Source organism: Diospyros lotus, chromosome 3 (genome assembly GCF_014633365.1).
Source record: "Diospyros lotus cultivar Yz01 chromosome 3, ASM1463336v1, whole genome shotgun sequence".
Taxonomy (NCBI): Eukaryota; Viridiplantae; Streptophyta; class Magnoliopsida; order Ericales; family Ebenaceae; genus Diospyros; species Diospyros lotus.
The window spans coordinates 34,114,891-34,128,883 of NC_068340.1; the positions used below are offsets into that span (position 1 = coordinate 34,114,891).

Sequence of the window (13,993 nt, forward strand, 5' to 3'; positions counted from 1 at the left end):
AAGTCTAAGACTAACTACTACATCATACAGCAACAAATACAACGTAATTAAAAAACAACACATCAAATACACAATTAACAGCTAGAAAGGCAGCTTCATGTAATATTTTCTCTCACATTCCCCCTCAATTGAGACTCCCTTCTGATCAGCTGCTTTTCTGTAAAAGCTAGAAAAACTAAGGCTGCTTAAATAGGTGATTCCTTTAGATTAATTCTGTCACACAAATACCGAAACCTGCTCCTTGGCAAACCCTTAGTGAAGATCTCATCTAACTGATGTAAAGTAGGCACATACCGAATTTCAACCTCACCATTTTCAACCTCTTCTCGTACAAAGTGTACATCAATCTCAATATGTTTAATGCAAAAATGAAACACCAGATTTTCAGCAATATTTTTAGCAGCCATATTATCACTTCACACTATTGGTGTTTGACCACACTTATACCCTAGCTCTGAAAACAAAGATTTCAGCCATAATATTTCAGTCACCCCTTGAGCAATAGCCCTATATTTAGCCTCTCCAACTGACTGAGCAAGTACTGTTTGCTTCCTTGAACTCCAAACTATCAAATTGTGCCCAATAAACGCACAAACACCACTAGTAGACCACTTGCTAACTTTACAGCCAACATGATTCGCATCAACATATACAATTAGTGGTAAGTCAATAGGTGCTGGGGAGAAAAATAGGCCCAAACCAAGGGTACCCTTGAGATACCTAAGCAGCCTCTTACAAGCTATCCAATGCTACTGTTTTGGAGAGGATAAAAATTGACTGAGCTTACTGACTGCAAAAGATATATCTGGCCTAGTGTAGGTCAAATATTGTAAGGAGCCAATAATGGTACGATATAGAGATGGATTGTCAAAGGAATCACCCTCATCAGTTAATGACACAGCAGAATCCATATGGGTATCACATGATTTACAGTCTTGCATACCTGCCTTCTTCAATAAATCCAAAGCATATTTAGACTATGTAAGATAAATCCTAGTGTGATTTCTGTGAGATTCAAACCCTAGGAATAATGAACAGATCCTAGAGCTTTTAGAGCAAAGTTTGTGTCCAAATCATGAATAAAATCGCCAAGAGCTGCAGAATTAGAACCGGTGATCAATATATCATCAACATACACCAATACAAACAGCACCAACAGAGAAGTGCATTTAATAAACAGTGAGGTATCAGACACAGCCCTTACAAATTCCCATGACTACAAAGCAACTCTCAACTTAGTGTAACAAGCTCAAGGCACATGCTTAAGGCCATAGAGTGATTTCCTTAGCTTACACACATGGGAGGGATACCGAGCATCAATAAACCACTCAGGTTGGGACATGCATACTTCCTCAGTTAAATCTCCATTCAAAAAGGCATTATTAACATCTACCTGTTGTATGTCCCAACAAAAAATAACAGCTAAGATGAATAAAACTCGAATAGTTGGAGCCTTAACAACCGGATTGAAAGTTTCAGCATAATCAACCCCTGGTGTTTGAAGAAAACCCTTGGCTACCAACCTAGCCTTGTGCTTAAGCACTATTCCATTAGGATTATACTTAATCCGATACACTCACTTGCAGCCAATGAGGTTCATATCCTCAGAAAATGGAACTAAATCTCAAGTGTGATTATGCTGCAAAGCTGTGAATTCTTCCTTCATAGCCTTAACCCATCGTGAGTCTAAAAAGGCCTCATAAACAAAACTAGGCACTAGGGAACTGATTAGGGCATGAGGAGAGGTAAACTGAAGCTGCTTGGCCTTGGACCTAGTAAGCATAGGATGAACAGAAGGAAGAGGTGCAGTTGTATGTTTAGTGTTACGGGCTGCAGGTTTAGAACAAGGGTGAAGCGAAGACAACAATAGTAGGAGAATTAATAGAGGAAGAATCTGTGGATTTTGAGGGAATAGCAATGTTTGATAAGGAAGATGACACGGGTTGTGCTACTGTAGAGGAAGCAGGAGCAAAAAGAGAGTTGAAAATCCATTTGTACAAGGCTGAGAAGCAGCAGGAGAAGAGAATAACCGATCGAATGGAAACTCATATGGATTAAATTGCACATGTTGAGTGATATAAATTTGACTAGAAGGATGTAAACATTTATAACCTGCTTGTACATGACTATACCCAATGAAAATGCACTTGGTTGAATGGAAGGCAAATTTGTGCTTGTTATAAGGGCGTAGGTAAGAAAAGCAAGCACAACCAAAAAGTTGCAGATAATTAGGTTGCTTGTGATAAATAAGTTCAAAAGGTATTTTAAATTCGAGAGAAGAGGAGGGAAGCAAATTGATAATATGAACAGTTGTTTGGAAAACTTCAACCCAAAATTTTAATGGCATATTGGCATGAGATAACAAAGTAAGCCCATTTTTGCTATATGCCTATGTTTCCTCTCGACAACACCATTTTGCTGGTGAGTATAAGGACAAGTAAAACGTGGTTGTATGTCACAACTATGAAGATAGGGTAAAAACACCTTAAACTCTCCCCCATTGCCTATTTGTAAGGCCTTTAGTTTGGTTTGGAATTGAATTTTAGCAAGTTTATGAAAGGTTACAAATGTGGACAGGGCATTTGATTTAAATTTCAAGGGGTATAGCCATGTATATCTTGTAAAGGCATCCACGAAGATGATATAATACTGATGTCCTTCAATAGACAAAGTAGGAGAAGGACTCCATAAATCTGAGTAAATCAATTCAAGAGGTTTCTTTGTTGTAATTGGACAATCAACAAAAGGAAGTTGACTAAGTTTTCCAATCTTACACAAATCACAAAAGGAGACGCTTGAATAAGAACAAGGAAGATGAATTTTATTAAGAATCAAATGCAATACATTAGATGACGGATGCCCTAGCTTGACATGCCATTGACGATACATTCCTTCATTTTGTGTTATATGAACACTAGGTGACAATCCATGACAAAATGGAAGTTATCCCTTACATTTATTTGAAGGAAAAACATTACATTCTAACAAAGATGTACTGCTAGCAACAGAATTAGACTCGATAGACTGGGTTGGAGGACTGGAACAGCAGAATCAAGTGTTGAACTTAGTTGATATAGCCCATCCTTAAGACATCCTTTGAGTAGCACTTCCCCGGTACTCTTGTCCTTAATAATCAAACAAGAGCTAGAGTTAAATTCAGCAACAAGTTCATGGTCTCTTGTAAGTTGTGAGACACTAATTAGATTCTTTTTCATGGTAGGAACATGCAAAACATTTGGCAAAGAAATAGTGGAAATAGGTTTGGTTTGAGTACACAAATGTCCAAGACCAACATTAGAAATAGTGAGTTGCTTACCATTACCAACGGAGACTTTGTCATTACCGTTGCAAGGAGCATAAAGAGAGAGAATGCTAAGGTTTGAGGATATGTGATTTGTAGCTCTGGAATCAACAAGCTGAGAAAAATGATTATAACGAGTTCCTTGGACATAACCTAGATCGCTCGTGTAGGCCTCGTTAGAATCACTAAGGGAGGCTAGAAACGCTCATGAATCTGATTGGGAAACCATTGGAGGCCTTCCAAAATTTGAACTAGACATAGGAGAATTTCGCTGAAAGTTTCTATCAAACTGATGAAAACACCTATCAACAAAGTGCCATGGCTTGCCACAAAGCTGACAGTATATCCTCTTTCCTGATTGTTTGCCTCTACCTCTACCTCTTCCTCTTCGATTTACAAAACCACCTCTATTTTGAGTAAAACCTCATCTGTTATGCACCGAATTTTCAAAACTCCTCGGTGTGTATGTAGTCATATTTACATGCATAGAAGATGGCATAACTGACTCAACATTGAAAAATGAAATATGTGTCAAATTCTTAGAATTTAATCTTTTTCTCATGCATCAGTAATAAGTACTAGACGTTCTCAAGATCTATATCGTCCATTTGGTAGGTAATAAGACTAACTACCGTCTCATATTCATAATCCAGTCCATTGAGGATTGCAAGAAGCAAATCCTTATCATTGAGAGACTCTCCTATAGCTACAAGTGAGTGGCCTATAGACTATAGTCTTGATCTTATGAATGTAGTCATTTATAGACAAGGAATCTTTCTTAACTGACCTAAGTTGTTGCTATAATTGAAAAGACTTGGCAATATTTTGACGAGAGTATAAGTTTTCAAGTGCCGACCATACCTCGACAGATGATTCGTAGTGAATCACCTACGCCAAGACTTCCTTATCAATTGTCGAGAAAAGCCACCCAAGCAGTAGATCCGATTGCATCCAACTCAAAAATTTTGGATTCATCATAGGTGCTCTATCTTCGCCAGCTGTAGGATTTGTTACATACTTAGCTGGAGGCGGTGATTTATTGAGAAAGGACCGAAGATCAAATGCTCAGATTGTTGCTAAAATCTGCACCTTCCAGAAAACGTAAGATGTTGTTCTCTTCGTGTTTCAATTTTTACTTTTGAATTTTGAATTCATTTTTAATTTTGTGTTTTGAGTGTTTATTTTGAGATTATTGAAAACGCGTTCTTTTTGTTTGTAACGTTTTTCGTGTTTTGAAAATTTTGAGCGTGTTTGTAACGAAAACAGCCAAAATGAATTTTTGTTGTTTTGAGTTTCCTTTACAAAAATTTTCCTTGTTTTCGAAAATGAGTTTTTGAAAATATGAAAGTAAAAACGTTTTCACTATTTTGAAAAACTGAAAATTGAAAACGACCTGAAAACAAAAAAGAGAACAGGGCCTAATTGTTCGAATCAAGTTTGATAGGTATGTAGCTGAAAACTTTCGTCATCGCAGCAAAATCTGACTGCGAGGCAAAGGACAAAGACGAAGATGAATGAGGTGGAAGGAAAGAAGAGGCACCATGATCTGTATTGGATGCCATTAACTTTGGTCGTGACTCTGATACCCATATAATGAACAAGATAGGGTAGACGCTATGCAGATTATGTCTAATCAGCAAGAGCCTAAACCACCGACATAACAGAGGCGCTAACATAAGCACAAGTCTAAGACTAACTACTACATCATACAGCAACAAATACAACATAATTAAAAAACAACACATCAAATACACAATTAACAGCTAGAAAGGCAGCTTCATGTAATATTTTCTTTCACAGCTTTAAGTTCAGTTTTTCTTTTCAGACAACTAACAGCAAAATTAAACGACAGATTCAATTTCCATTTTTTCCAAATCAATTGGAAACAACACAAGAATATCAAAACCAACACTGAAAAGAACACAAGAAAACTGACAGCATTTTCAAACAGTCCTTAGTGTTTAATGATCAGCACCATCAAACTGAGATCAGGCAATCAAAAGTAAGAAAATAGAGGTGATTACATGGTACAGATGATCTACTTAGTATGCTATTTCATATGCAGGCTCCATTATCTCAACTAGCGTAATTTAATGCATCAGGCAGCAAAACCTAGTGGGTAGACTAGACTAAGGCATAAAGACGCTGACATGTATGTGCATGGTTGAGGGAGAGAAAGAGGGTGGAATTTACCCCTTATTGGACACATCTGGACCAGGTAGCGGAAAAAGAGGCTCAGTATCCCAGTTCCGTGTATAAAGTGTGCCATCAGCAGTTGCCTTGGTGATGACCTAAAGTGAGATGATAAATTTGAAATAATCAGCACCGGCAACCACAATATCAAATAAGACAACAACCATCAATCTATCATATTATGAATCTCAGCAAAGAAATTTTTTATGTCAGGTGACATGAGACCAGAAGAGAGAAGAGAATCAAATGGGAATAATAAGAGAAAACAATGGGCTAGCTAGAGAGAATAACAAGTATTGCCCTGGGCTACAGTGTTAACCAAATTAATGCAACGCTAGACGGGAGAAGAAAAGGACAGAAAGGAAAAAGAATAAGAAGATAACTTTCATAAAGAACAAGAGGGGAAAAAGGGAAAGAATCAGAGAGAGAGAGAGAGAAGAAACCAAGAGGAATTAGATACCACAATTCAATCAACCAATAATCAAATCAAAAGGTCCTACAATCTTGACAGTATCCAGGCATTTAAACACCTGTATAATATTATCAAATCTAGAGGCAAAGCATAAATAAAATTCCCATTAAAATTCTCAAATTCCAAATCCCATTATGAATAAAATTCTAATAACCCTAACCTATCTGAATCAATAGGTAGACATCTGTGCACCAGGTAGACGACCACAAATCTAATTCTGATTATATAATATCAAATGGGGTTAAAATATCATGGAAGCTAAATGCTGATAATAGCTACAAACACTAAAAATTAGCCAACCGAATGTACTCCAATGTTCAAACTTTCAGCGGACACTATGATGGACATGGAACTCGAGTTTTTAAACAAGGACAATGAGAATACTACAAATGACAGTGGTTGCAGTCATTGCCAATAATGATAACCAATACAACAATAAGAACTGATTAGTCAAAATAGATGGAGAGAGCTCATTACAGAGGTCAGAAGTGGAGTAGTCCACCAAGTGTGGAGGAATTTCTGGACCCTTGTAGAAAAGAATATATATATATATACACACACACACATATATATATATATGATTAAGTTCAAAAGGCATGGCTTAGTAAGTAAATAAAGAAAAGGGATTCTCAATGAGCCAATATAATATTATTAATTATATATATGGAGTGAGAGCGGCAACATTTGCCGGAAAAGATGAGGTTCAAATCCAATTCCAAAATGGATGAAACCTAAAATTCTTGAAAACAAAATTTGAACATTCTGAGTCCAATCTTGTACGCAAGAGGTGACTACATTATCAGGTCAACATAAAATGATAAAGCTCCAGATCCCTGCAAAACATTATATCATTTAAAGGAGAAAGAGAGCCCAATATCCTCAAGCTCCATAAAAGTACAACACTATTAGTTGTTACAATAAAAAGCATTCGCAATATTTTTGTTATAAGCTACGCTTCCTATAGCCTGAGCAAAAAAATTACATGCACAGTGTAAGACAGCTAGCTGGAGAAGTGTCCCATCCCATGATATTCAAATGGTGAAGGCCTTTATTCTTATCTTAAAAAGAGGGGTATGTGCACATGTACATGCAAACAAACAAATAAAAGGTCAGCTTCAATAAGTCAAAGATCATTCAGCAATAAGCATATAATGTCACTTCGGTCCTGTTCAATTTATTAACACTATTAACCAAAACCTCAGTTTGATTCAGTTTCTCGGTTTCTGTGGGTCATCTGCACACCCCTATGGGACATTGATAAAAGCACTAGTTAACCATGCATTTGTAAATCAAGATGTACACCTAATAATAGACTAAAAAAATTGCATATTAGAGAACAAAATAGGAAAGGGAAAAAAATTAAATAAGTAAAAGTCCTTGTAAGCATGCCAATGATGTGCCTACCAATCACACCTACCTAAGGGGGGAAATGTCAGCTAAATGAACTTCCCCAATCCCCCACCTCCAAAAGATAAAAGAAAAATGGATATTCAAACCAAAAAAATGAAATCCAATTTTGATATCAGTTTCCAATATTTATAGAAAAAAAAACAAGATCTAACATATAATGCAAGTATGATAAATTTAAGGGTAAATTGACTATACACTCTCTATGCTTTGGGTTTTTGGCCCAAACAATATTTCTACTCTACTTTTCATCAAATCGGTCCCTACACTTTCTCAAAATTGCCATGACACTCCCTCCATTAGTAACAATGTTAAGTAAATTAATTGCACACCCCCTGTACTTTAGGCCTTTGGCCCCGACACCTCTTATACTTTATTTTTCACCAAATCAGTCCCTGAACTTTCTCAAAATGCCACAACACCCCCTCCATTACAAATGATGTTAATTAAACTAAAATTAAGTTAAAATTATCCTATCTCTATTTAATTAAGTTAAATTAAGGCAAATTTAATACAAAATAAAAATAAAATTCAAAAAATTAGAAACACAAGTTACCAGCCAACCTGGAACCCATCAAATCTGATACAAAATAAAAAAAAAAATTCAAAAAAAAAAGTCATCAACCAATGGGTTCACTAAAACCCATCCCCAATAGTTGTACTCGCTCTCTCTCTCTCTCATGAAACCCGTACCATCCTTGATAGCAATTGGTTCACTAGCTCCCATACCATCAATTGGAGATGGCAATGGGTTCACTAGAACCCTTCACTTACACCATCGACAATGGGTTCCAGCAGACCCATCAATATTGTTGGTCAATGGGCTTGCTAGAACTCATCAAGGATGGGTTCCAATGGAACCCATTGGCCAACGATGGAGTTGATGGTGCCCCTCTATGCCAGTATTTTTTTTATTTTATTTTTTTATTAAAATTTTGACTTAGTTTAACTTAATTAAATGGACGGCGACACATGGCCATTTCAAGAAACTTTAGGGACTAAGTTGACAAAAACTAAAGTGTAGAGGGTACACAATCAATTTACTTAACGTTGTTAGTAACGAGGGGATGTTATGGTTATTTTGGGAAATTTGACAAAAAATAAAATGCAGGAGGTGTCCAGCTAAAGGCACAAGGTATAAGAGGTCAACTTGCCCTATATTTAATCAGGCTACATTCCTTAAGTAGTACATTCTGTGCTTATCACAACTCGGTCATCCTTACATTGCACTTAAGAATGCCACCACTTTGAACTCTCTAATTTCTTGATACTAGTTTCATCATTCCCTTTCTAATGATAAAATGATGCTTAAGTAACAAATTGAACTCAAACTATATAGTCTATTATAGCAAATAAAACAAAAGATTAGCAAATGCCTATCAATGTTACACATCTGACTTGTTATGGTTTCGATAAGCCTGACAATAGCTTTAACCTACTGTAGTCACGTCTGGCACAATAATGCCTAGGACACAGTTAGAAGCTCATTAAAGACATAAATGGGTTGGTTTTTCTATCAAAAATGAGACCACCAAAAAAAGGATGAATCTAAAAAGAAAAAGAAGAGAAGAAAACTAAGTCTAACTACAAGAGAGACACAACAACTAAAGAAAAGAGAAACTATGAGAAGAAACATAATTCCATAAGTACCAAGAAGACTCCACACAACTATAGAGACTCTCCATACCCTTACAATCTCCCAAACACCTTCCATGAATATATGCCACATGACAGGAAAAGGAATTAGCCTCCAAAAACCAAACAAGCTCTTCTGAGACCAAGTTCTACTCCAAGCATCTAAAAGCATAGCCGCTGAGGTTGGCATGACTCAGTTACACCGAAAAAGCAAGTTCAAATTTCCCCAGCCACAACAAAAATGTAAAAGTAAACAATCCACTAACTGCCAATCCCATATGTACAGATAGGACTATTCAACTATTACCTGACCCCTTTTGCCTCACATTATCAAATGTAAGAATGAACTCAAAAAAAAGCAGTTCAGACAACAAGGAAAATGCTATTGGTACACCTTTGTGTACACCTTGGGCTACACAAAGGTCTATCAATGACAAAAATATCCCTCTGAGGCGCATAGAGGCGCGTGAGGCGCATGGAGAGGCGCAGGGTATTTTTGTCATTGATACACCTTGTGTAGCCCAAGATGTACAAAAATGATGTACATGTAGCATGACTCAGACAACAAAGGTCACCCTAGGAGCACCAGACAACCAAAAATTTTCCAAGGAACATTTCTATCATTGTCACAGAAAACCTCAAAGCAGTATTAACAGAAAAGACTACTGTACTTGACAGAAGCTCAAAATATCTATCCTCCCCCAGCATAACCAAGCAATATAACACCCAAAATGAACTGTCACAGAATCCAACCAACGAGCCAGACAGGAGCAGGAAGCACTCGCTAACAACAGCCTTTCCATTGCTTGCCACAGCAGAAGTCACTAGAAAACAAGTAGCACAAAATGCCCATACCCATAACAATCATCAAAATGAAATGAACCCTAGAATCATACAACCCCAAAAGAAATAACTTAAGAACCATTTACCATAAACAAATTTTAATGAAAATAGCTATTGATACCACAAAGTGTAAGAAACAAAAAAACACAAATAGCAAAAGTGTGAAACACAATTATACCACAACTAGAAGCTGCAATTCCCATTAACATTGAATGCTATGGTAATTAAACCATTCCTTATCCGGAGTTTGTTTCCTTCCCTGTGTGTGTGTTTGTGTTTTGGGAGGGCAGGGAGCAAGAATTTTAAGATCAACATTTTGAAGAGGCAAAAAAACAGCAGCAGAAGCAACGACAACAGGCTCAGACAATGCAAATAAAGCTACTCTTCTTCCCAAGGACCATATCCATATGCAGGGACTTAAAGTCACCAATTTGTCAAAAAGAAGGGTGAGTGGGAGCAGAAGTCAGGGAGCAGTTGTATAATAAGAAAAAAATGAAAAATGATTGAGTTCATATCTACTGATTAATGTTTTGTGGTGACTGACGAATACAAAGTCTACCGTAACATTCAGGGAACAATAAAAGGGCTTGGCACCTGCAAAAGATGAGGGAAACAACAAACAATTTGTAAAGACACCGAAGATTTTACAGATAAACAAGAGAACATTATGTGCAACCTTAAAAATAGACTGCTTATATGTTTGAGGACTGCTAGTTGATTCACAATAAGTGCACAAGTGTGACATTTGGAACTAACTGTCAATGAACCAGAAATTATTAAGTAAGACAGATTGTTAAGACTATGTTTTATCTTTTACAAAACATGTTCAACTTGGAATGAGAGGAAAAAGAAAAAAAAAACAAAGAAGGGCTCCACTCTGTTAGTAAAGGAAAGCAATCAAAAGACACCCCCCAACAGTTTGTATAAACAATTTCTATGGATTTTTTAATAGGTTTATAACAATTTTAACAAAATCTAATACTCGTAGCTTAAAAAAACAAACAAACAAAACCTATTAATTATAGCCAAAAAGAAAAAAAAATCTATTAATGTTAGTGACAAAAAGAGGAAAAGAGAAACAATTTTGTTTCTCGGTCTTGCTATCATTGCTTCATTGTATTTCAATGATTTACTGAGCATCCACCAGGTCCCCATGGAAACATTAGAATTCTGTTTCTCCGCTTATGTTCTCTCAGTTTTGTGTGAGACAGACAGTTTGACAGCTTCAATGGACAAGAAACAAAATGTGTCCCTTGTGGACCCCTAATGTTGGATGAGCAGCTAGACTAGACCACTGAATGTACAGATCAAAGCCATCTCTATGTACACCCACAAATGAAAAAAGTGAATTGAACACAAATTCAATTCAACATTTAAAAAAAAAAATCTGACTTATGTTGTGTGTGTGTGTGTGTGTGTTTTGCATGATACATTTGCATTAGAACAAGAAATTTCTGTCCATATCTTTTAACACATTTGTTGGAAACAACAAATGCGGATCCTTCAAACTACATCACTACCACGTACCTCTTTCATGACAGCTTGGCTAGCTTCCTTTTGTTTATCATCTTTGCAACGAGCAAGAGCCCTTTCCACATAACCACGCAGTGACTTGGGAAACATACCGGGCTGCAACCATAACAATACAACATTGAATGAATTTTATTATTATAGTTTACTGAGTAACTCTATAGCAGAACTCCCAAGTGTCTGGAGTTATAGCTTATCAGGATTCAACCAAATTTGCTAAACAAATGCATCTAAAACTTTTTCATTTTTTCTTATATTTCTTTTTCTTTTGGTGCATAAAGCAATAATTTGCATTTCATTGTCAAGCCCAATGACATAACAAAGCAAATTTGGCACTGGTTCTGTTATTAGCAGTACAACCAACAGAGATATATAGTAGAAATCTGGCCAACATAATAGATTTTAGGACTACATAATCAATTATGCCTTTAATCATTGGAGCAAACAAGAAAGCATGCGTAGCCACTGCCATAACACTTGCATAATGGTGATAGCCCTCAACAGCTTAGCAACAATCTAACTCTTTTTTATTTATCCTTCAAAATTTATTTAGTCGTCAAAGTAGTTTATATGTCTGGTACGATGATTGAAAATATTTGTAATGATATAAGATCTAACACCACTACAAAGACCGTCCTTTGGTTTTTGAATTCATTATATTTCTAATTTTTAGCAGCTAAAACTGATATTTGCGTTATCTAACTTGTTCTTGAGATGTGAGTTATAATGCCATATGTAAGCAAACAGTAGCATATGTTAGTCAGCAATATGGCTGAATGATAGCAAAAAATATTTTCTCATATTTCTCTTCTGTTGGGATACCTCTACTTTCACTTATCAAAAAAATAATGGGAAACCTCCAAATTTTTTTTATTATTGTGGCCAACAGTTCCTTCATTGATAAAATTCTCAGATTTCTTTGCATTAACACCAACATAAAGTCAATATTTTTTAAGACATTATCTTAAGATGACATCATGACAACTAGAAACCATTACAAAGACTAAAATGTGAAATAAGACAGATAAAAACAAGTCAATCAGTGAGTTTTTGGTACTGCTAGTGCTTTAAAAAAAGAAACAAAAAAATTGAGGTTTCATCTCCACACTTTATCATGCCTTGTATCGCCTAATTACAACATGCAACACTAAAATCAAGACAAAAGAACTAAACAAATTCCAAGCCTGACTTAATGGGCAACAGAAGCAAATTAAAATGTAAAGCATGTATAAACTAAATATTCAGCGGAAAGACCTTCAGGCATGCAAGTGATCAGTGCAAACAATTTGGCATAATAATTGAACACAAACTGAATCAGTTTCTGTGATTAACCCAGAGAAGCACCCAACTGACCTTCACAAATGAGATTGTTGCATCCATATGATATTCTCAACTAGTTGTATAAAGTTAACTCAACCAGTCATTCACTTATATCTCTGATAAATTTCTCTAATTTTTTTTTTTTAATAAACAAAAAGAATAGGCTTTGGAGCCTGAATAGCTATTATAGGCAGGACCAATAGGAAAAACACTTTCACAAAGCAAAATATCGATGCTAGTGACACCAGTCCTATTGTTTGGAAGTTGGATTCAATTACCACAGATTCAAGTGAAGTGTCTTAGTAATAGAAAAATGGCTTGCAATAGCCTTTAGCAGAGGTTTGTTGGTCACGGTTTGAGTCAGGTCACATATTGGATCATATAGCCTTTAGTGGTACAAGTAGTATCTTAGCAAACTAAACATTAAACACAATTATTGAGATCTCTAATACAGAAGAAGAACCTAGACAGCACCATCAAATAAACTCATGTTTTTGAGAACTGAAGACTGTCCACATAAATGCAGTTACATTCGTGATAGTAATATTCCTGCAACAAGATCCATGCCAATTATTCTTTCATTTTTCCAACTTCAACACTCCTTACTTGGATGACACAATCTTCTCTATCCGTCATGAGTAAACCTAACAGCCAAACAATAGGTGCATGCTATTTTTCACAATCCCCACACAACCACTCTTTCATCTCTGAAATTAAATCCTATGTGGGTTGAGTGCACATCAATCACTTGCAGGGAAATAGTTTTGACTTTGCTGTATTATGGCACATATATAATTTAGTATCAAAATCAATGAGAGGAGGTGGGGAGGTGGGGGTTGTAGCGGCATCGATTGCTTGGGCCAAGCAGCAGGCGGCAGGCTTAGATGGCACCATGCAGTGTTAGTGCCTCCACCCTTACTGGTGATGGTACCACACTGCTTTGACATGAGACATGAAAGAACTAAGGAGATGTTCACAGTGGTCAAAAGTATAGAGGAATCAAGATAATGAGCCGCATTATGAAACTTTGGGACAGAGCAACAGAACAAAAGGTTAAGAAGGGAAACCAAGGTACCCAATAACCAATTTCATGCTTGGTAGGTCAACAACGGAAGTTATATACTTGTAGAGGTGCCTAAAGGAAAGATATAGAGATGCACAAAAGGATTTACATCTGTTGCTTATTAATTTAGAAAAAGGTTATGATAGTCCCTAGGAGAGTCTTGTGTAGGGTATTAGAGAAGAAATGTCACATTCCAAGGGCAGTAATTGTAATTTTCTTTTCCTTTCTG

The 13,993-nt window shown here is 36.3% G+C and overlaps 1 protein-coding gene across 3 annotated transcripts in view; it reads right to left on the reverse strand.

Annotated features, from left to right (window-relative positions):
* The window catches only part of LOC127798366 (SAC3 family protein A), a 61,265-nt gene that overhangs the window by 15,958 nt on the left and 31,314 nt on the right, over positions 1 to 13,993 (reverse strand). For all 3 annotated transcript variants that reach the window (XM_052331891.1, XM_052331890.1, XM_052331889.1), the window contains exons 5-6: positions 11,379 to 11,480; positions 5,495 to 5,592 (exon numbers count right to left, since the gene is read on the reverse strand). In XM_052331891.1, coding sequence (XP_052187851.1) covers positions 5,495 to 5,592; positions 11,379 to 11,480 — 200 coding nt within the window. The remainder of the gene's footprint in view (positions 1 to 5,494; positions 5,593 to 11,378; positions 11,481 to 13,993) is intronic.